The 25,265-nt window shown below is 37.6% G+C and overlaps 1 protein-coding gene across 1 annotated transcript in view; it reads right to left on the bottom strand.

Moving 5' to 3' along the window:
- The window catches only part of NDUFAF2 (NADH:ubiquinone oxidoreductase complex assembly factor 2), a 72,826-nt gene that overhangs the window by 4,884 nt on the left and 42,677 nt on the right, over nucleotides 1-25,265 (bottom strand). Inside the window, exons 2-3 of the mRNA XM_075726275.1 lie at nucleotides 18,829-18,918; nucleotides 10,667-10,707 (exon numbers count right to left, since the gene is read on the bottom strand). Coding sequence (XP_075582390.1) covers nucleotides 10,667-10,707; nucleotides 18,829-18,918 — 131 coding nt within the window. The remainder of the gene's footprint in view (nucleotides 1-10,666; nucleotides 10,708-18,828; nucleotides 18,919-25,265) is intronic.

Below are 25,265 nucleotides of genomic sequence, written 5' to 3'. Positions count from 1 at the left end.
AACTACATGTTCTACAGTTTACTTTTAGGTGGAATGTAAAAGAAGAAATTTTACTTACTGCAGGTAACTACTTGTCCAGCTTTGGTGATTATTGTAAGCTCTATGAGGTTTGTAATCCTTCCAATGATTGGAGCCGCATGCCTTCCCTCCTTAGAAAGGCAGGGTTTAAGAAAGTGATCTCTAAGGTTTTCTTGAAGAATCTAACATTATTAAGGAAATGCCAAAGCGGCCCTATGTGGAGTTTGAGGCAGCTGCTTTTCATCCAGAAACTGATGACTTCTGCATATTCTGACATCTTAGTAGTGATAACAGCTGCATGAACAAAGACAGCCAGCCAGCCCGCTCATGGGGGCAATGCAGCCCAAGAAGACATGTTGCTGTCTTCCAAGTACATTGCTGGAAAAGGGATCAGGCTATATTTCATGCCACTGGCATGAAATTGCCACTTTTCTTGCAACCTATATTTTTGTTTGAAGCTCTCATTTTACTCTGGCAACTGAGATGTATCACTAAGCATCCTCTCTGCTGCTTAGAGACTGCATTCACCTCAACTCCACAGAAGGAGAAAAATCCACAAGTTTGACTCTAGTCAAAGGACCTTCAGTACCTACCAGGCTGTACTGGAAGACTCACTTGTAGGCTGAATATCTGGAATGGAGCAGTCTTTCACTCTTAAAGGATCTCATATTGTCGCTGCTTTCTGTTTTCTGAATAAACTAGAAGCCTTACAGAATAAATGAAATTAGTTCCCCCTGGTAGGAAAATGCCATAAATACAAAAGAGGTTTCTCTAGATTTGCTTATTCCTTCAGCTGGGGTCTTGCTCAGTAGTGACTAGCCTTTGCTGAATACTTCTTGCCAGTCTTCTCCACAGGCAAATACCTGTACTTAACCCTTTCTCTCCTACAGCACCTCCTGAACCCCACAATCTGAGGAACTCCTCCTCCCCTTGCTCTTACTTCCTTACTGTTTCCCTCTCAGTTGTCCTGGTTTTGGCTGGGATAGAGTTAATTTTCTTCCTAGTAGCTGGCATAGTTCTGTGTTTAGGATTTAGCATGAGAATAATGTTGATAACACACCAATGTTTTAGCTGTTGCTAAGTAGTGCATGCACTAGTCCAGGACTTTTCAGCTTCCCATGCCCTGCCACTGTGAAGGTGGGAGGGGGCACAGCCTTGACAGCTGACCCAAACTGACCAAAGGGCTATTCCCTACCATATGATGTCATGCTCAGCATATAAGCTGCAGGGAGTTGGCTGGGGTGGGCAACAATTGCTGCTCGGGAACTGGCTGGGCATTGGTTGGCAGATAGTGAGCAACTGCATCATGCAACACTTGTTTTGTTTATTACTATTATTATTACTATTTTACTGTATTTTATTTCAATTATTACACTGTTCTTATCTCAACCCAGAAGTTTTCTCACTTCTACTCTTTCAATTCTCTCCCCCATCCCTCCGGGGCAGGGGGAGTGAGCGAGTGGCTGCGTGGTGCTCAGTTGCTGGCTAAGGGTTAAACCATGAGACACAGTGGTCAAGTCAGCCATTGGTTATAACAGCACTTGCCTCCCATGGAGCATTTTCAATCTCCTGAAGGCAAAGGGCAACCCAAACTTGTGAACAAGTAGCTCTAGGGATGCGGGTGGCTAGACATACAGTACCAATGTAACAACGTCCAAAAGGGATTGTTTTAAAGGTTATTTTAACAGGCTGGTACTTGTTTTTGGTTTTGTTCTTTCTAAACAATTTTCCAAAGATGCTATACCCAAACCTAAACACAAGGCATTTATGTATTATTAATTTTGAGCAAGATGTCACGTATCATTTCAGACGGGTTTGTATTTTGATTAAATTAAAAATAAATAGCTTCTTTAGGTTGTCTTAGAAACTATTCCAACTTCCTAAGTTATCTTAATTACGTATCTTGAAATACTCATGTTTTCTCTTGATTTGAATAAGCTTAGGTAACTATTATTTGATGACAGAACTGAGAAACATTTGGACAGATTAATGTTCTTTCTTTGAGCTGTACAGACACTATATATTCATTGAATACTTGCATTTTGGTGTCTAGTTTGAATATTTTATGTTTAATCATGAATGAACTTTGAACTCTGCCTGTTAAAAACTCATATATACAAGTTAGGAAAAATTTTAAAAATGACAAATGGAAAGGAAAAAAATCTGGTTTGGAAGCTTATTAATAAAGTTGATTGTTATAAGACAATTTAACCTGTCAGAATTTTTTCTTCACTGACAAATTAACTAAAAGTCCAGCAAAGTCATAGAAGTTAAGCCAATTCACCTGTTATTATATCATCACCAAACCGGTTAACTAAACTCCATTTTCTAGTTCAACAAGTCAAATAGGAAAGATGAAATAATCGGATATTACATCACATTTTAAGAGTAGGAGGCAGAGAGAGGACCTCATCACTGGGAAGCACTGAATGTTCTGATCCAGGGCAGGTCTTATTAACTCAGCAACTGAGCATGAGCTCAGCAGTGCCAGGCTGGGAATAAGAAATAATGTGGTAAATGAAGGGCTGTGTCAGTGCATGGCAAAAACAGAGGAGCAGTTTGAATTAGAAAGGCATATCTGGCTTTGCTAAAATACTTATTTAAATCAAACACTGAGCCAACTGACTGCTAATTTTGTTAAGAACATACATGCTGAATATCTCTGGTCAATCAACAATGAACATTAGTGAAATCAATGTAAGATTTGTTTTATTCAGGTTTAGTTTTCAAGCAAATCTCTGATCAGTTGCAGTTTTAAAATATGGACTATGTTCTGTGCACTCAGTGTGATTTTTCAGAAGGATGTACCCTGCGTAATTCAAAAGTAAAAGTGATCCGAATGATCTTTGTTGGTTACATCACAATTTGTGGCATCTCTCATTGTCTAGGCTTTGTAGAACAGCTTTTTTGACCTTTGAACGTAAACCAGATAAATTATCCAAACAAATTACGAAACTAACATAGCTGCTGTTTTAGAACAGGCACTTTTGCTTGCAATGTCAATAGCCCCTTAAACATAAACAGATACAGAAACAGACCTCTAATGGTCCACTGGTTTTTGAAACAGGAAACTGACTCCCATTCTATTGTAAGGGAAAGGTAACTCGTTAGGCTCATCTGTTACGGTTCACTCTAGATGAAGGCTGTTTGTGCATTTTGAGTTCCTAATCCTGTAAATGAGAGATGCACCAATTCTTTCGAATCAATCAGTAGTAACAGCCCAAAAATTGCAATTCAGGTTTCAAGCACTCCACAACTAACAGGTTAAGTGTTAAACCAATATATTAATTACAAACATATGTGGAAATACATGCTATGACAATAGCCCAATATTTAGTTTTAAATGCAGTGCTAATACCACATTTACTATCAAGCTACATCAGTTGAATACTAATTCTAACTCGGAGCAATTTTTGTTTAAATCAAATCTACAGAGAAGCAATGCTAACTATTTCTAAATTACTATATTGCTACTTCTGAGCTACAAAATCTCTGGCATGAGCTGACATAGTCTCTAGGGCACCACAGTGTAGCACACATGTATTTGGCAAGAACATGTCATGAGAGGCAAAAGAAAGAGAAAAGGCACAGACAGTGGAATGTAAAGTATGTCAGCAACACATGGAGTCAGTGGGGGTTTGTGTCTGAATTATTTTTATAATACAGCAAAGGCTTTTGTAAAGAACTACATATCTGTTCAGGATCACAGATGAAACTCTGTAGAAGCAGCAAAAATCACAAACCAGCCTGGCACCACTGCACTCTGCCCTGAATAAAGGGCAACGCATAGCCTTGATGCCCACAGAGCAAACAAGGAACTGTAACTGTGACTCAGTCCCAGTTTGGTCCTTGCTTTCCCCTTACTCTACGTATGATGTAATCTGTACCAGCCCTTTTCCTGGTACACACTTCTCTCTCCACCCCCGTTCAGCTGTGCTGACAGTGAATTAGGAGACAGAGCCAATGCTCCATGCACTCCTTCTCACGCAAAGAGGAGTACCAGAGCAGCAGCAGCTCTCTCCCCTACAAGCCTTGGGATGTGCAGCACAGGCAAACTGGAAGCAATGGGACAAACTGGTGCCTCAATACTCTTCTGTGGAGACTGACAAGCACCTATGTTTCAAACATGAGGAGAAAGTTCAAGTGAATAAGAGGGAAAAACTCTAAAAGACGATGGCTTCTTCAAGCTCTCTCTTTTTTTTTTGGAGTGACTTCTCTGACCACTTCCTTCTATTTAGACCTTTGTGTTGTCAAATTTTACTGCCCTTTCACTCTGAGTAATAATCCTTTCTGGATTCATGCACAAATTACTAGGCAAAATGCTATTTAGTGCATGTCAAGTAATTTGAATATGTCCCGAATGTCAATCCTGGTTGTGATCCTGGACAACAATGGTGGAAAATAGTTTGCTCAGAGAGCTGTTTAACCCTGTGCTTTTTTAATAGCATTTCCCAGAACTGTAAATCATATTCTGCAGCTTTTTTTGGCTTCAGGAGTAAAATACTCATTTGCTAAGCCCTATTCTCTATGCAAGAATGTACAGTCTCCATGTCAGAGTTCTCATTTTAAAACTTCTCAGCTGAAGCATGTGAAAGAAGATAGAAGCAAAACTATAACATGCAATCCCAACAGTGTAAAAAAAAAAAATTTTTTTCTAAACTGCATCCCATTCTGGATAAATGAACACGAATTCTGTGTAAACTAATCTCCATGACTGAAGCTAGCTCTGATCGTACCATCTCTCAAATAAATAATACTTATGATAAAATAAATGAGAAAAGTGGGTACGTATTGTGGCAAGCAAACAGAATGTAATTTCAATGTAATTATTCGGGGGGCGGTGTGAGGGAGAAACAATCACTGAAACCTTACGCTTATTACAACTCACATTTTTCCTCCCTTGACAAGGAGGTTGTCAAAACAGATAATTATGGAAATGCCAGAAATAGTTTGAAAGAAGACAGGAGCTGTCACAAAAAGTTTCTTTTTTTAACATTTCACCTTCTATCCAACTGTGCAATTCAGAAGCCACCGGGTTTTATTACCATGTAACATAATGCATGAGAAAAGCAGTCATTTATTGTGGTTTTCTATTTCAAACTGTTTTCAGGCTCTTGACACTGATTAAAGGGACATACAATTCTACTTTACTTCCCATGAAACATTAATGTACATACATATGCATACAAAGCAACAGTGAGGTTTCAATTTAAACTGAGAATACTTGTAGCTATGCAGCCCTGTGTGCACTACAGAGGAAGTGGCATCTACCTTAACAGAAGTGATTTGTAGTACAAAGATCTGTGTTCACAGAGTAGCATTACTATAGGTACACACCTGGCAATTGCAGGATATCACAGTGGCAGGTTCAGACATAAACCACATTTCTCTCCATACCAGTTTCTTTAGGCATTGCTATCAGAACCTCCTCTCATTTTTCCTCATGCATTTTCTGGCACCCACAGATAGTCGGTAACTGTATTTCTACCTCCATTCTACAGACAGGGCCATAAACAATGCCAAGTTACTCAGATACTCTTGAACCTCAGGACACTGTCAGAAGTAGTACATAGCTACAAGGTCTGTTGCGGGAAAAAATAATGGGTAGGTTTCTAAACACATTCAGGTACCTTGTGTTACAGGCAGTAGGATTCTTTAAAAGGCCCTACAAATCTGATGTCCTCTGAAATCAGAAATACTAAAGAAATCAAATAGAAGTGAGGCACAGAAAGGCTTAAAAACTCACTATATGCCTGATATTTTTAAGGTTTCTACATTAAAAATATGCCTCTTAGTTCCTTCCAGGTTTAGAAGCTGAAGACTCAGTACGTCTTAGATTCAAGATGCCTAAACCAATTTTGATACGACTCCCACTGTCTATGTAGGGGAAAACCTGCCTGTGTGTTACATATGCACTGATCATATAAAGATGAGAGACAGATAGAGGGGTAGATACTCTATTGCAACAGGCATCATAACAAAAGCTTACAAATACCTTATGCATCCAGCCACTATCTCAATTAGGAGCTGCACCAACAGAAAATAACAATTTCTTTCATTAGTATTTTTATATATTTATGTAATGCTACCTCGAATTTTGAACAAAGCATTTTTTTTAAAAGGGATGTGACCCAGAATGAAAACAGGAGATGTAAAAGGCAGCAAAGCTTCTGAATGTCATGCAAAGTTGCCTATCAACAAAGTGCTGAGAAGTCTAGATAAGTTCTTATCAGCAGCGCTTCGCCTGAAATTCATTGAGGTGCATAAAAAGAGTGAGACATACCCACAGTGGTCCTATAGGTGTTACATTGTTTAACATCTTTTAAATTTGGGGAGTTCTGCTCTGGTGATGGAATAGCAACATAAAAAAATATGTCCTGAAAAGAAGGATTTTCCCCCCTGCCTCCCAAGAGCATTTTTTCTTTTCTTTGCAACTGAGAAGTGAAAAATTCAAAATATAAAGATGCCATGTTTTAAATCAGGAGTGAAATCTGTAGCCAGAAGGAAAACTGGGAGGTAGAAGTGTATGCAAGACAGCACATTTACATTTACCTTTCAACCTAGTTGATGAGCCATACTGAAAGTGGACTATAGCTCATAGAATGGAAGGGAATAGTCTCTTAAAGAAATAATTTGCATAGATGGAACATGACTCCTATAAAATAACTGCTATATCCCAAGACAACTTCTGTTAATAAACTCCGACAACATTAATGCTTAACAGGTAAACTAATTTGCTTGTAAAGTGATAAATTAGTAAATCTGCTTCCACAATATAGCATTTGATTAAAAATATCTTAATATTTGTAGCCTTTAAAACATTTTCATTAATTTAAAACTGTAAGGTCTCTAGACAAGGACACATTTCCTATTGCCCAAAAACATGCTACATACAACTAGTTTCCTATATACATAATAAAGAAATGTAATAGTTTACTTAATTACTCATCACTTGTTAAATTGGTTAAAATATAATTTACAGCTGCACAGGAATAAAGGTAATGATAAATTTTCCTCAGCCAACCATATATGACCATACACAATATATATAAAGGGACAGATGACACAATGCTATAATAATGCAAATATATACATATACAAGCTCAGATTCTCACCTGTAATAAAGAGGTATATGTATAAGTATGTGTATGCACACATGTATGCTTACATTGGGTGCAGATGTGATCCGAAATTCTCTATCAAGATGGACTCCCTGATTACCATAAGAACAGAATATGTTTAAGCGCAAGATAGGAAACAACTTGATCTGCATTCATTTGCAAAGTTATCACCCTCATCATAACTGAGTTGAGAATGAGACATGGTGTATTTCAAGTTGTAACAAAATCAAGAGGCAACCAACTCTTTCCAGTATCCCAGGAGCTGGCTTTTAAAACCCCAGGCTTCCAACCACTAACACGCCTTACATTACTGATCAGATTAGAAATAACCAAGGCCATGAGCAGCGCCCTTGGGTTATGACTAGACCAGCGCACAGAAGTCTTAAGTGACTTCCTCCAAAAACAGGGAAAAAGTGGTGAGGGCACAGGGAGGAAACAAACTGTTAAGTATGTGAAACACTTAACACTGAGCAAGTTGTCTTGTGAAGCCACTGGAGTATTCTTCCATTAAAAAAAGTAGAATCTAAAGAAAAAGAGATGTGAAGCAATTTCTTCTGTGAGGAAAAGAAAGCCTTATAGTGGAAACAAAAAAAGATCAGTTCGGTGTTTGTGGAAGAAAAAATGGCCTAAACCCAAAACATTATCAAGTCTTAAGAACATCATCCACAGACTTAGCTGGTGTCATGACCCAGCTACTGTGACCAGTATAAGGAAGGACAACTCACATTCATTCTCACTTAAGTGACTGACATGTCATGATGATCATGAATGACATTTTGTTGGCCTGCAGTATTCACCAAACCATTGGTTCCCAAAATGTGGTTATCGGTGCTATCAGTAAGATCCAGCTGATTTGTGAAGCCATATCTTTGCAATATTTTCAATTAAAGTTTGATCATAGAGCTCATCATGAGACCTGACAGCCTGAGCAGTGTGGCAACATCTATCATCCATAGCTGAGAGCTGAATAACAGACAAGTTTGACAACTATAAAAAAACCAAACATAAAATACTAAGGGAGGATGGTAGGCAAACAGAGCAGAGAAGGGGAACAGAAACTTTAATAAAGTTTAACATATGTCATTTGATATTAGAAAGAAAAGAACAGTTGATTGGCAAAGGATGGGAGAAAAAGGAAAACCATCCCAAAAAAAGTGGTATTACAGACCACAAAGGTAGGAACATAGGCACAGCTCCAGAACCTTATGTTTTAGGAACTGTAATGCTGTTTTGTGGTGTTACAATATGATGTTGACAGTAAAATGTCATTAAAGCAAAAATACGAAATTTGTGGGCTTTGCATCCTTTTTCAGAAATAGTCTAGTCTCATGAGAAGTATGTGAAAGAACAAGGAGATTTGTTATACAGGGTTTCAACATTAAATACGGTCACAAATATTCCCTCATCATTCCACAGCTGTCAAACAGCCGTTTACCATATCAGCATTACCATCGAAAAGGGAATATAATACAGAATAGCAGCCAGCAAAGCTTATGTAGCTAGAACACTAAAGCCAATCAGTCCTACAAATAGCGACCAAATACTAGCATAATTTTATTTATAATGATATTGTGGTATAAGTGTTTGTGCTATAACCGTTTCAAATCAGGAGAAAAGTAGATCATATCTATCACCCTACACTAATACAGAAAAAAAAAATTAAGCTGCACTATCACATATTTAAAATGTGACTGCAGCATTCTTTTCCAAATATTAGCAAGAATTTTTAACATGCATATATTTGAACTACCTTTTCTTATTCAGGAAAAAGCAATTTAGAGATTACTTGAAAGAAAAGATAACTACTTTTCAAATTTCTGGTATATCACTTCTGCTCTGATAAGGTCAATGCACAGCCCTGCAGGTAAAGTACCTTTTTTCAGATCTACTTTTTTTTCAGATCTATTACCTCATGAAACTGAAGGTATAAGTAGTCCTGTAACTCTGAATGCACCATTACTCCCAATAATCATTCATTCTCCATAAACTGCTTTTTCTGGAAGGCAAAGTATTTAGAACACTATTGATCCACAGTTCTCTCACCTGTGGAGACTCCTTGCTCCCTCTTTTGAAACAGAACCAACACCTTCAGCAGCAGGAGGAGCTTTATTGCACCAATTCCAAACCCAAGGCTACCTGCATTCTCTGGAGCAGGTTTATCTTAGCACAATTATCATGGCAGTCTGGCTCATGGAAATGATAGGCCAGAAGACATGCAACACCCCCATCCTCAAGTATCACACGAGGTGGTAATTTCCACAATAAAAGTGCTATGTGTACAGTTAGTATGAGCCAGAGCTACTTAAAAGGAGATCAGTCCAAGCTTAGAACAACTGCTGTAGTACCACTTCTGTACAAATAAGTAGGATGAGGAGGGAGGAGGAAAGAAAAAAAAAAATTAAAAAATGACACCTAACACTTACCTGAATGTTAATGCAAAGGAAAGTGCGTTAATTTGCTTTAAGTCCTAAAAACCTTGAGGATAAATTTAACTTAAACTTCTTCCATTCATGGGGGTATTATAGCCCTTCTCATCTCTACAACCTCAGTGGCAAGTGCAAAACAGAGGCAGAGAGAATTAGTTGAAAAGCTCTAAGGTGTGTGGGAGCTCATTTCAATGAGTTACAGCTATAAACATCAACTGACAAGCCTCTCCAGGTCATCTTAACACACGGGCAGGCAGGACAACTTTTCACAAACCAGTGTATTCCAGAAGATCTCAGTGACCAAATCATTGGCTAGAGCATGGCAACATAGGTTCACTGAATTTGACACAGTTATTGCTACTGATGCAAGTCAAGTATCTGCCTCTGCGGGTGTCAGTTTGAATCTTCGGTAGTAAACCATGCCTCAGCTACTCGCTCATTCCCAGCTGGTGCTCAGCAATTTGTAATACAAATCCAGGGCAAGCAGTGTATGTGCATGCATCCATATATACAGATAACAGTCAAACTCATTCCATTCTTTGCAAAATCACCAGCATGAAAGACTGTGGGATATTTCCCCATGTCATTCCATTACAAACCACTTACAGAAGAAGTCATGGCTGTAACTCCCTCATCTCATTAGCACTGTAAAACGTTAGTGCAATTTGTTTTCCTGTACTGATGAATCCACTGGCAACTGGATTTGAAACCTCATTTTAATGTTAACTACCATGAAAAAACACTTGCATTGATACATAGAGGACCCATTTTAAAAAATCATAGCAGTAATTTCAGAATTTGTTTAATTAAAGAAACTCTTGAATGGCCATGATTATCTTAAAGAATCTACACAGATCATCTTAAGGAATTCATGCAGACAGAAGTAACAACTAAAGAACATTAGAGTTTACATTTCCATTTGTTTTAGTTTTTCTTAAGTGTTAGACATCTAGTCTGCATATAATTTCATCAATTAGGCAAGCAACATATTAAATTCTCCCCCAAAAGTGACAAATTACTGGGCAGATGAGTCCACTATAAATTAATTATTGTATGCTAATTACAATAATTGAAAATTTAAAGACACTTCATCTCTCTCACCTCAATAGTGGGTGGATCCTTTCTTTTTTTTCTTATCCATGCTGCAAAAGAAATAAAAATCAAATTAATTATTTCAAAGATCACAGACAGTATTAAAACTCGGAGTTATGATAAATTTGTAACAGAAAGCAAATGTTTATATAAAAATTTACAATAGAATTTGCCACAATCTGGCAAAAAGACCCAAGATGTTATTTCCTGTGTCAATACTCTCAGTCTTCACAGAAGGAGCGGGGGGGGGTGTGGAATCACCTCTGCGATGAGAGCTTGGGCACAGTTTACATACCACCCTGGCTGCCAAAACAGGGCTTAAAAAGCAGGGCTCACGGCCTGTTGTTGAGCTTGCTATACAGAGCTGAGCTTCACCCTGAGAAAATGACACAATGACTGCTGAAGAGTATGAAAAGCCTTAGACCACTCTGTAGAAGAAGGGATTCCCGTATATGCCTCAGGCATTATTAAAGCCAAAAACCTATTTATGTTAGTACCAACTAGAACTCCTTTACAGGGATGCAAGATAAAGCCCCAAACCTGACTGAGGGCCGGCAGAGCCCTGACTGCAACATGTCCTACAGCTATGTGGGATTACCCACTGCATCAAGGGGGAGGCGCTGTAAGAGAAGGAAGGCTCCCTCCATCTCAGTCAATTCATGCTGGAAAAGACAGCAGAGGAATGAAAGCAGTGGCAGTGACAATCGCCCTGTGGCTCAGGTTTTCCATGATGAACCAAAATCAATAGACTTACGCCCACTCCCACTTCAGACACTGATCGTTAGTGTGGGACTGACTGGAGGTAGCAATCCAAAGGGACCCCATTGCAGAGAAGCAGCACTCTGTCGGGTTTTGCTTCATTCAGTCGATGAATTATTAGTAAGAGATACAATTATTACAGGCATTATTTAGACAAACAAAATACCTGACTGTGGTCAAGGCAATATCCATCACTCTCTAAAAGTATCACTACCGTAGCATTTTTTCATGCCTTTTCAATCCACACTATTAGTAGGTACCGGGCTGTACATTTTGTAGCCATTTGTCTTTTCTGCTCATATTTTTCAAATGAATGAGTAGCAGAATGCAACTGGCCAGCAATGAACAGAAGGACAAACATAAGGAAAGCCAGCTCCAAGTGCCGAGATACAGCAAAGTGTTCTTTTGCATGTTTGTTTGGATAATGAAGACTTTTGTTACCGTGCTTGAAAGAGACTAAACAGGCATGACTGAGACTGGCACTTCTCATCTGGCAGCCTTGCAGATACTCTTTGTAGAAGGACCAACAATGCTGTTAGAGAAAATGATAGCACACAAGCCTTTCCTCCTGACAGAAGTCATCCTTGTCCGTACTTAGCACCAGTTCAAACATCATCCAGAAAAGCAAGAAAGTGGTAGAGATATCAGGTATAGTGAAATATGTATACTAGATACTAATAAAAGATAGAGCTGGAGAAAAAAGGAAAAGTAGTAGTTTAAAATGTTTCATTAAAAAATTTAGTTTTAAACATCAAAATTTAAGGGATTACGTTCAACAGAGTATCATGTTCTGCCTTGCCATGCCTTGCTGCTCTCACATGGAAGTACAGTACCACTGGTTTCAATTCCACAGCTCTCAGCACCTCAAAATTGCTTAATTTTTTTGAAAATGAAATAAAACACCAGCTGCATTTTAACTTCAATTGATTATAATTAGTGATTCTTAAAGAAAAATTCTTAATACATTAAATCCTACAAGAATTAAGCTGCAGTTAGAAACTACTGCTAAAATATAACCATTACAATATTTTTTTTTTCCAACAGCAGATGGGAATTTTAGGCAGTTATTTGATTAACGATTTTCAGATAAATGGAATACTTCTATTAAAAGATGTTATAATTTAATTATCTGTCTCAGTTTAACAAGCCGCAGACAGAACAGTGAACAGTAACACAATGACATGTGTCCTGGGAGCGTTATGCAACACATTTTCATTCATTAATAGATCTCAATTAGTACCAACACTCAAAAGCAACAAAACAATTCTTCATTTAGAAAGATTTCTCATATCAAACATTCCATTATCAGACTGTATCTATTTAAAAACACAAATAATGCACACAGTTATAACACTGCTATTTTTCCTTCCAGCTATAACAAGCATTTGAATGCATGGTTTTATAGGACCTATCAACCTTCCCTCTTTCTAATAAACGCCAGGACTACAAATCTTTTCCTGTTTAACTCTAAATAAAACTTGCTGACACAAAGATTGGATACCATTTTCCAAACAGCTACAGGTAAATTAATTTTAACTTCTCTAATGAGCTACATTAGAAAATCATTATTTAATGGAAGATTCCTTCACTGCTATGTAGCTGAGGGAGAAATAGAGTAACAAAATCTACTAAAATCTCTTTATAGACATAAGATTAAGTTAGTTAGCTTTAATATACAATATTTCCTCTGTGCAAATCCATTTCTGAAATATTCTACATAAAGCACAGCTCAAGATACATTACAAGATTAAAAGCAAAGAAAACATCTGAACTGAGTATGTTTTAGTATATTGTACTTTAGCATCTAATAGTTTTATCAGTCTTTCAAAAGCAATACATTTTTCTAATAATTCATCTAACAACTCTTCAGCCTTTGAGGAGAAGAATGGGAGGACTCTAATACCTTTAATCCCCACCATTTTTCAGGTGGTTCTGTTTCAGACAGAAAACTTAAAAAGCCTTTCAATTTTTTCTAAGGTATCAACAATATTTTGAACATCCAACACAAGGTTCAAACAAACTACCAACACCTCATAACTCAGGCATAAGAGAAATTCATGGTAACAATTAAAGGAAGAATGAATGTATACAAAAATATAACCAGTGATTTACTATTGAATTAGCACTAATTTTAACAAAATCCAAGTAAATGATTATCTTGAAATTAAGACATTTTGCATTCCCTTTGAAAAATATAGTCAGTGTATACAATTTAGCAATGGAGAAGCTCTCCCATCTTTCTCTGCACTCTCCACTACACTTTTAGTCAATGCAGGTTTAAATTACTGCACAGATTTACACCACAGTTAAATATTTGTTGATGGAAACAAGGCAGGTAGATGCTTTATTACATATTATTTAAACACCATATGCACACATGCATACACTTAATTAAAAAGTGTCCAGTGACAGTTATAGCTGGACAAGATTTCCAAATGAACACTCCTGTTCCCTACACCAATGAAAGAACTGCCCTCTCCATTGTCAGCCAAGATGTTCTAAACCTGGTAAAGTAGAGAAAGTAACATGTATGTACTGAGTGCAACCAAAACATGCTTCCCTGCTCCCCAGAGCTTTGGCAAAATGAATCATTGCCTCCATCTCAAACTAATTATGCTGCTGCTTCTAATTTTATGTGGATGGCACTTCCTGCATGCTGTACTCATTGTAATGCTACTTTTGTCTAAAAGGAATTTTGCAAGATAGCTGGACATTTCCTACCTTGAGACCCTCGCATTCTTTCATCAGCACTCATTTGCGTTCTCATTAGTATGCATGAGATTTTCATTGAACTTTAAGACTCCTACTGGCACATAACACACTGTAATGAGCGTAAAAGTGAGCATGCAAATTAAGACTCCCATTAATCACTAAATGTTACTAGGAAAGGAAAAAAAAGAAGACTAGGAGTAGATGGGCAATAAAATGCTGCATGAAGCATGCAATCTCATGAATCTCTATAGGTATGTAAAAGTACTGATCTCCTCTCAGGAGCACTATTGACATGTTCTGAGGAGGTAAATTACACATTCTACAGTAGGTGAACATTCAGAACTAACATTACAGAAAGGTTATCTGTTGTGTGCATCCATATTGCCTAGGGAAAAGAAAAGTACGAACTCCCACTTTGTAGTAAAATATAAGAGGTTTCACCTGAACACAAACAGGTAATATTTGTATTGTGCATATGGATTACATTCTAAATTCAAAACTACAGTACAAAAGGAAACACACCTTGGGATTTTAGAACAAAAATCGACTTAATTTTCTGTGCACAAATAGCTAACACTAAGACTAAGGAGCACACAAGGGATTATGATTCTATTCTTTTAATATTGAGCATGTGTCAGTTTTACAGCCTTAATGGACATTCAGAACTTTTGTAAAATTCACAGGTTTGAGGACTTAGGAAATTTAATTCTGTGGAGCACTTAAAACTAACACCTTCAGAAGAAAAATTCTCAGGACTAATACAGAAACATCCTTTCTGGAGTCTGAGAAACAGCTTGCACAGATTGAGCCTGTAATCTGGATGACTGGTTTATCTATTTGCTTTATACCTTTCTACTTGGTCTTGATTACCTTATTACATGTTTCTAGCTTGATAAAGACAGTGCCAAAATCAGCCCCTTAGTTTACCAGCTGTCCAGGCTGAATATCTTAGATACACAATGAGATTTAACTCAGACCCTCTTCAAATTTCACTACAGCCTGCTCCCACTCCTTAAACAATCCCTTGTCCCTGATTTTGTGCAAGTTCTCCTCAGACAACTCATGACCTTAATTATTTCCAGCGACAGTACTTTTATTCATTTTGGTCACAAGATGTGTCTTTTCTAGTCACACAGTGTGATGTAGGGAAACAAGGAGAGGGAAAGGGTGCTGGGATGACTGCTTTTAAATCAGGTGGCCATTAAGGATTATCCACAAGCGAATAAACTGAGTCCTGGCAGAACAAAGACAGCACAGGTGAAAGCAGCTCTCTGCAGATCCCAAGAAAAAGGAGAGGAAATAAGGCAATAGAAACTTTAGCACACTCCTTAAAGCAAAAAGCCTGAGAGGGCTAGGCAAGGAGACTGCTTGCTATTGCTGAACCAGCTGAAACTGAAGCGGAGAGGCCACAGATGTCAAAGTGCCTACACAGGATTTGGAGAGAAGGCCCCTGGAGAAGTAAGCATGTGCCCAGCAGAGAGGATTTAGAACACTAAAAATAAAAAAAAATTTCCAAGAGTAAACAGAAGTAAGAGATATTATACAGCCTTCTAACCTTATACTAATCTTTTACTGTTCAGAGAAAACAGCAAATATTTTAGAAATCCTTCTGCAAAGTCTCAGAGTATTTGCTGGAATGATCAGCATCCACAACAGCAAGAATTATAAAGTGAACACCCACAGAAAGAATGCATTGGGAAATCTTCAAGAGTCTGGACAGAAGATGCAGAGTGAAAGTTCAGCACAGGTCTTGTGGGCCTGGTAAACTTCTAGACCAATCTCAAAGAGGAAAAAATAGGGACAGAATTGTAATGAGCCTTTCAGCAAAGTGTGTCTAAAAACCTTGTATTAAACCGCTCCCACTCAGATAACTGGCTTCTACAGTATTATTTGAACTCTCTACTCTTTCCATTCTTTCCCATTTCTTACTCATTGAGAATTTTTCATTTTACAGGAGGCAGAAAAGCAGTAGTGATGAACTGACATTCGAGCATCCCACATCCCTAATTCACACCCCAATATATAGCAAAGGCACAACAGTTCTCTCAACAGCCTTTACACCCAAAGCAGAAGTACCAGTTTTGACTTTTTAAAATTATGTTATTCTTCCACAAAACTGCTGTAATGCTTAAATTGGCATTGGACAAAAAAATACAGGTAAGCCCTTTTTGTGGAATTCCCATACTTCATCTGTCAGAAACATACACTACACACCCATTCTGCTTAAAGAATGCACAGGGGAAAAAAAGATGCACATATCTTTTCTTTCCGTTTCTAGAGAAATTCAGTATTTAAGAGGAAAAGAGTGTTACCTATCAACATACCGTAAATTTTCCTTTTCTCTGTGAATTGTTTCTATTTGGTGCTGACAAAATCACAAAGAAAAAACCCGCAGTTACAAAGATGAGGAAGTTAAGCATTAAAAGCATAAATGCAGCTCATAAAAATGCGACTGGCCAATTGTCTTTTCTTCTTTAAAACAAACCTGAATAACATGCCTTGACTTGCAAAAGTGCATCTCAGGTCTGGCAGCTGCATCTTTTTAGGCAAGTCCATACGGCAGGGTACCTGACCCTTGACTCCAAGGGTCTTGTACTGGTGCTTGCCAAAAGCATCCTTCCAAACCGCTGTACCCTCCTATGCACCACACCGTCAAGTCACATGGATTTGTGCTAAGGTTTCTGGAGATCAGTCCAGGCTTATTAGCGCTACACCAGTTCCAACAGTCCCAAGGAACAGGTTCATACAGTATGTTGGTTGAACCAGCCTAAGACCCTTTGTGAAAGGGTGATTAGCCCACACCCATCTGAGACAGTCTGACTGTCCACGTTGTTTCCCGTTACTTCCAGCCAAGTCCAGGTACAGACTATTAGATTGCATTTTTATCTTAAAAGGCAGCAGCAGGTCTTAGATGAGAATCCATTCACAGCAGAGCAGAGTTACCTGAGGCTTTATACATGCTTCTCAGCATTTGTGGTGCAGAGTGATTGCATGACAGTCACACAGACGTAAGATGACCAGCGGTAGCTGGAGAACTTTTGGATGTGGAAGTAGACCTTCAGAAAGTTGGATTAAGTAGATACCCATTCAAGCACCAGATGATTTAGTAAGGCCAAGCCTACCAGGCTTCTGTTCTCCTTCAGAAGATGGCTATCTTGGACTAATAAAGAACCAGGAGCAACTAGATTGAGACTTGCCAGCCAACCGTGCACACTGTGGCGGCAGAAGACAGAAGCTGTTGATATCATGGTCTCATGACAGTTGGCAAATGCTGCTAATAGGGTTGAAAAACCTTTGAGAAGCTTTTAGCTGTTAATACGAGCCCTAGTTGATCACAAAAAAATTCATAGGAATCAGTGTAATGACAATGATGAAATGCAAGATGATATTCCTGTATTTGATATTTCTGTACTGGCTCCATAAAGGGATATAATGGGACCCAAGTTTTCTCTTAGCTCAGTATCATCTCCCTCAGGGGCCAACAGTGAGCACAAAGGAAAGAGAATGAGGTAAAGCAAGTATACTGTGGTATTTCCTCAAAACACACTACAGCCTCCATTAGTTTGCAGCTCACTGACAAATTAAACCACAGTAACGTCTGTGTACCTGATGGATTTTTCTTCCACAAATACTTTTGATCAATTTCTGAACTCATGCAAACTTCCAGCAAGCAGAATATTCAATGACCAGGAATTCCACAGTTTAACTACATATCGCTTAAAATTTGTTTCCTTTAAACCTACCAACCTCTGGGAGATGCGTAGATATTATTCTTCCCAAAAAGCATGCTGAATGATACATAGACTCTATCTACTATTTCAGGTGTTCCTTGCTTATGCTATACAGTACTGGATTTTAAGCCACATATAACCCCTCTCTTGACTCGAGCTCCTACAGCCTCAAGGACCAACATACACTCCCTCTCTGCTCCCTCTCTGGGAACAGGTTGCCCAGAGAGGTGGTAGAGGCCCCATCCCTGGCGACATTCCAGGTCAGGTTGGACGGGGCTCTGAGCAACCTGATCTGGTGAAAGCTGTCCCTGCTCACTGCAGGGGGGTTGGGCTAGATGACCTCTAAAGGTCCCTTCCAACCCAACGCATTCTATGATTCTCACTTTTTCCAAGGGCTGCTCAGCTAAACCTGAGGAACATCTCTAACCTCCCTGAGTTTCTATCTAAGTCCCAAATTTTCAGACAAAGTTTTCATCAGTAGCAGTAGGAAAAATGGTTAATTACCAACAGATTCTCCAACTCCCTACAGGATTGTGCAAGGAAGAGTATAGGAAACCAAACACCACCAGAAAAAAAAAAAAAGCCCCATCACTGTGACACCAATAATTCAACTGACCTACAAATTAACACTACAGTGAAGGTATAATTAGGAAGTTTAACACATTTAGTTTTGGTTATTCTATCAGATCCCCCTCAGGCACAAATGTTTTCACATTTAATAAAAGAAAGTCATACAGGCTTTATTTACATTTTTATTAAGTACTGATTTCCTAAACTTAATTTATCCTATTTATAAAGGGGCTACTTTAAGAATTCATAATAACTATGCATTTAAACAAAAGCCTGCATTACTCAAAATGAAAGATAACAGGCAACCTATTCACATAGTCACGCTTTCCATTAAAAATACTGGATTGACATTCAATGGCAAAATTATCTTGAAATAAAATAAAAATATCCAGGATTTACCTTCCCATTCTGTTGGAAAGTCACCCATTTCATACTGATATGCTTGACGATTTATTGCTTCTACAAATCTTCTTTCTGGTATAACCTGCCCTATAGCAAAACAAAAAAACAAAAAAAAAAAAAAGAAAAGAAAAAAGGCAGTTAAATATATTTCTATATAATATTTAAATTGCTGATTATGTTATTGTTTTGAAAGAACTGTACTTATTCACACAAGTGCAATGATGTCTACAGAATAAAAATGAAGGATTAAATACTAAGAAAATGATTACTATCTAGATGTCAATTTGAAATGCTATGTGTTTCAGTAACTTTAACGAAAGCTTGCATGTTCTACAGCTGACTTGGATTATTAATGGCAAATATATTTCAGACCAAGTTATCCACCTTAGTGTATACCTCCCTTTAAGAATGCTTCTCTGAAGAACTGTCAATCAGTTTTCCATCAACTGTTTTTTCCCCCACCTGGATATCTTCCACACCATTGCTGGTGACGGATCAGAAACTTGATGCTGTTCTTGAGTCAAAAACCAGCACTGCAAGTTCACTGGTTAGCTTTGCAAAGCAGTCAGGCCACATCATCTCCATCACTGGCAACTGCTCTGTGCATGTAAGCCTTTTCACATATGCTTGCAAACTAAATATCTGCTATGTTAAAAACCCCAAACCATACCAAAAAAGTAGGTAGCTCTCTGATAGGGATCATTCAGTATATTGAGAGGGGAGCCAGTGTGGAGAATCTAGATCTACATCCCACCCACAGATTCTACTATTGCCAAAGAGGAAGAATTAAGGTTCAGCTAGTGATGTAGTACACAACAGACTGACTGTCAGATATCATGCTACCGTACAGAGAAAGAGTATTTTAATTTGTTTTTTAAATTAGCAGATACTGGAAAGATGTACAAGTTCCTCATCCCTCACAGGAAAAAAAAGCCCTAACAACATTCCCCAGGCTTTTTCTTCCAGCTTTTTCCCTTCCTGGAAGGCTGATATGGAGAAATATGACATTTTGAGGAAACACAAAGAAATACCGGCATAAAATATTTTATTTCATAATGGTGTGATTAGTGCAGTTCATTCCTTCAGTATGCTTTCAACAAGTATTTCAAATACTTCAAAACTGATAGCAGTCAGGAGTTACAATTCACCCATCTCTAGTTAATAGCTTAACTGCATAAAGTTGTTCATTATTAAGTATTTAATACAGTAAAATAAGAACATGTATAGCAACTGCAATTCCTTTTCTAAGTACCTTCTTTAGCTTTATAATATTTCTTTTTATTTTTAAACAATCAACATTTTTACTGTTTCAGATATACCATCAGGCAAAGAAAATAGTGTAGCATGCTTTCATCTCCAAGATCAGATATTTTTAATCAGTGTTGAAAAATATATGATTTACACCTATCTGTTTTATAAGTACACAATTCCTATATGCTGAAGACGATATACTTCATACACTTGCTTTGAAATAATTTCCTTTAAACAATACCATGAATAATTCCATTTCTCAAACTCTTTATCTACAAAGCAAAACAAAAATGCAGAATTACTTTCTTCCCATACAGAAGATTTCCAGAAAAGCTGAACACCTATCTAATTAGGTCTGATCCTATATAAGTCTCAGAACTAACACCCTTCTCCATTGTTGGAAAGTCACCAGATTTTACTGTTAGCACAGCACCTTTTAAAAAACTGTCCATAATTTCAGTCTGTCCTGGTTTTGGCTGGGATAGAGTTAATTTTCTTCCTAGTAGCAGGCACAGTGCTGTGTTTTGGATTTAGTAGGAGAAGAATGCTGATAACACACTGATGTTTTAGTTGTTGCTAAGTACTGCTTATGCTAGTCAAGGACTTTTTCAGCTTCCCATGCTCTGCCAGGTACACAAGAAACTGGGAGGGGGCACAGCCAGAAGAGTTGATCCAACTGACCAAAGGGCTATTCCATACCATATGACGTCATGCTCAGTATAGAAACTGGGGGGGGGTTGGCCGGGGAGCAGCGATCGCTGCTCGGGAACTGTCTGGGTATCGGTCGGTGGGTGGTGAGCAATTGCATTGTGCATCACTTGCTTTGTATATTATTATTACTATTATTATTATATTGTTATTATTATTTTTTTACTTTATTTTATTTCAATTATTAAACTGTTCTTATCTCAACCCAGGAGTGTTTCTCACTCTTACTCCTCCGATTCTCTCCCCCATCCCACCAGGGTAGGGGGAGTGAGCGAGCGGCTGCGTGGTGCTTAGTTGCTGGCTGGGTCTAAACCACGACAGAGTCTTACACAGGTAGAACGGTCTGAGCAACCTGACATAAGCAAAAGCAGTGACGAAGTGTATTTTTCTACCTGCTACCATGATTTGTGATTGATGCCGTATCTTTATGCATTCCCAAGTAAAATGTTTTTAACTAATCTACTTTTAACAAAATACACCATTTCTTATTCTGTTGCAAGCTTTCATAAGACACATGTAATAAATTCATTCTCCAGATACCACAGTCAAATCACATTGTAAAGCCAAACTCAGAAAATTATTTCCCAAAGACGTTATTTTGAAGAATCATCACACAGTAGTGTTAGTGGCTTTTAAGCCTCTCTGCATTTGTGATGCACACAGGACACTAATTAACTTCAACTGGCTGATTTGCCTTGTCCCCTAGGTTTCTTTTGGCAGACCATCACTGACAAATAATGTACGTAGGCTTTTCTATTGAAGATCACACTGAGGCCTCTTTAGATGTAATTAAAACCTTGTACAGTTTAGAGAAGTGTTTTTTTCATACTAAAGATACTGACTACTTGCCTTTATATTGATTAATTCATTCTCACATTTTCAAATAAATACTGTGGTCTTGGCTACTGCAACTCAAGAAACTTCACTTGTAAGTGTATACAAGAACCACTATTTACAGTTTTAACTTTAAAATTAACCTCATTTTCATGTGACCATTAGATCTTAGAAACATATAAGAACCATAAATACTTCAAGTTGGAATTATATAAAACAAAACATATCCAAAGAATAACAGCCAATAACTCATAAAACAAAAAGCAGATTACTTCAGAAAGAATTTAACAGATGTACAGCATACTCACATAGAATACTTGGATATAACATCATTTACACAAAACGCTGAAGTAGCCAAGATTTGCAACTTTGCAGGAGTTACAAGCAGCAAAATGGCCAAGAAGTCTAAGTAATGGACATATCTTTCAGCAAGTGATACAGTATTTACACATCTTAATTTATATACTTTGTTACTATACATATTTTCTCTAAGCCCTTCTGTCCCAGTCTATCTGAAAGTCAATGTGTTATGACTGAAGTGAGTTTGTATAAAGGCCTAAAAACAAAGGTGTTTAACAGAAGTTAGGCAGCTTGCCAGCATGAGAAAGGGGTAGCCAAAGCCAGCAAGGGAAATAGTAAGTGAAATGTGAACGAGCAGCAAATGACTTAATGAATTATTTGTTAAATTTCTACAGCCCTATCTATAGACTATGAAGCCTAGAAACTTACATTTATACAACAAAAACATGGTTAACTGTATATATGCACAGATGTTATAAAATGAATATTTTAATTTTTCTGTTTCTTCTAAGAGCCTCTTTTCTACAGACAAAATATCCTAGTTGTTTCCACTGCAGTCACTAAATCCAATATATCCACATTTGCATTCAGAAAAACCCACTGAAGAACCTTCCAGATCAAAATAAAGTTAAATAATGAATAATCCCAAACGTGTGTTGTTCTATAACCACATTACTGTTCTTCCCATTCAATTTCTTAAACCAATATATATATACACTATTTTAAAGATCTCCAGCAGCCCTACATTGATTTTCACTGTTCACAAAATCATTATTTGAAAAAGATTTCTGTTAACCTCCAAACAAGTTTGTCTAATGTGTACAGCTAGAACAAACTATAGCACACACCATCAGTGAGAGGAGAAATGGGACTATTAACAGGGAACTTGATGTTTTTGGTACCTGAACTGAGAAAGAGCCCCTGACGGCTATAAAATGTTAGTAGCTTTTGCGGTCAGCAAATGGAAATGGCATCACTCTCTCACACACATGCATGCACGGAGCTACCACGTTGAAGCAACAATTTGCAATTCTCATTCAAACTGAGTGGATCTCAGATGTTCATGAGAACTTGGAACCAGGACTCTTTTGGCTTGCTGATTTGCACTGTCTGCATGGTAAGAGTCCATGGAAGAAACACTTTATTATTAAAGAATTTTTTTAAAAAGGCACAGGCTGAATATACAGCCTTTATTAATTTAAGACAAATGGACTAAATTTCAGTTGCACAGCATTGCTATACAGTTTATGATGAAACAAGTACTTTTGAAGCATACCTATTTAGTGAAGCAGTACGTACTTTGAAGAGATTGTATTATACGTCATTTACTAACAGTACATTATTTCATCATCAGTAACACAACATAAACTTTACCTACTGGAAACAAAGGTTTCTAAAAATTTTTTCAGCAGTATCTTACAAAGCTCAACAGCATGAATCCCCCATTTCTTTCCTCTTGTCTGGTAACACCTCAACAAACTAGTTTTTGCTAAATATGAAGCAGTGCTGAAGTTAGCAAAGCAACTGAACTATCAGCAGTTCTTCACACAAAGCAGAGGAAGAACTACTTCTCCAGAGGCAACAAAAAGTAGATTATTATTTCTCTGTAGGCTGCAGAAGTGGCCCATCACCGTCAGAGCAAGATACAAATTTCTCATCTCTACTGGCGGAGAAAGAAGAAAAAGTTTGTTGTGAAGAAAGGGAAAAACAACCCTTCTAAAGGTGAACATTAATTTGTGCAAGCCTAGATCCCTCCTTTGCATAAATTTTCAGCTGAGGGACCCTTCTTATTGGTGACCACCTTCATGTTACCTCATGGTCAGAATTCCAGTATTTCTGCAATAATAAACTCCACTTTATGAGAGACATCAATATTTTAAGATAATATTCTCCTCTCAAGGAATTCTGACTTTATTTTTTCAAAATTTAGATTTCTATGAGGTTAATTAATTTTTGCTGAGTGACAATAACTTTCAATAGTTCATTATATTTATTCATACAATAAATCAATACAGTAATGTAAAGTACAAAAAGTGTAAAATTTGCACCTAACATCTATCACTTATGCATGCAGTTATATTTTCTCCAATAATTCATACACTTGAAGTCATCTAAAACGCTTTATGCTTTCCAAAATCATATCAGAAACTCATTTCAACTTTTAAGAGCAGCAAGTAAGGCCACAGGCTGCTTTGTTCTATTGGTTCTGATTTCCATTAACCTCAAAAGAACCAGGATCAGTCATTTCCAGTTTTACAGTGATGCAGGATCAAGCAATACTAAACTCAGTAAGTGCTGAATGAGCAAGTCCAAAAAAAGCTGTAAGTACCAAGCACTTGGGGTCAAAAATCATGCTTTGACAATGCCAGCGTCATAGCCATACTGTCTTAGTATTATTTGTTATTCTGTATTAATTGCTGTTCCTGCTATCCCACACTGTGTACCAAAAGAATTGTTCCCACCTTGTTCTTATTTTTGACAGCATTTACAACTAATGTCCAATAAGGTGGAAACAGCCATGTTTAATTCACTTGGTTAACAAATTTTGCCAATACAATTCATTAAATATTATTTGTATCTCACTAACAATGGATTTGACATGGTACAAAAGATTAAGGGCAGACTCATGTTGCAACAGAAGCTGAAGATAGCCAAGACAGTTTTGAGCAAGTTTACTTACATCCCAGAAAGTCTAGCCACAGCAAATTCAGAGCTTTGATAATTTCTCCCACTGTATCTCTCAGTTTGACAGTCTTCCAGACTTCAGCCCCAGCAGGTAACACTAGCCCAAATAGCATGTACATTTACTGCAGCCTCTAGTCAATGTAACTTAAAAAAACCCTATAGTCTAAGTAGTTTAAATACAGGTAAGATCAGACTTAGGGGTCTGGGTCTCTCGCAGGAGAGTAAGCTTTTTGGTTTTAATTGTCATGATGTCACCAGAAAAGATGTCAAGTTTTAATGTAGAATTTAGGTAAGGAGAGAGTTCTAGCTTTGCCAGAAACATGTCCTAATATCATATCTTTTGTCTGAAATGGGTATTAACATAATAGCAGCACATCTAACACTGTCCCAAAAGACTTTGCTTCTCCTCTGAAATATCCATTGACAAGGACTTTTCCCATCTTGATAGGATCCACTGTCAGTTTCCCAGGGAAAGGGATCTGTATTTTGATGTGACTTCATCTTCAGAAGCTTCTCTAGGATGAACTGTTGGTCCTCTGTAGAAGTGCTCACTCTTGTAAATGTGACCAACATGCGCTTATGGTATGGTTCGCCTGATTTTGTCCCAAATTTTAATCCAGGATGTCAACTTAACCAATCTGACTCTTGATGCCATC

This window comes from Pelecanus crispus, chromosome Z (genome assembly GCF_030463565.1).
Source record: "Pelecanus crispus isolate bPelCri1 chromosome Z, bPelCri1.pri, whole genome shotgun sequence".
Taxonomy (NCBI): Eukaryota; Metazoa; Chordata; class Aves; order Pelecaniformes; family Pelecanidae; genus Pelecanus; species Pelecanus crispus.
Note: the sequence above shows the minus strand (reverse complement) of the source record. Positions and strands in the feature narration are given on the sequence as shown.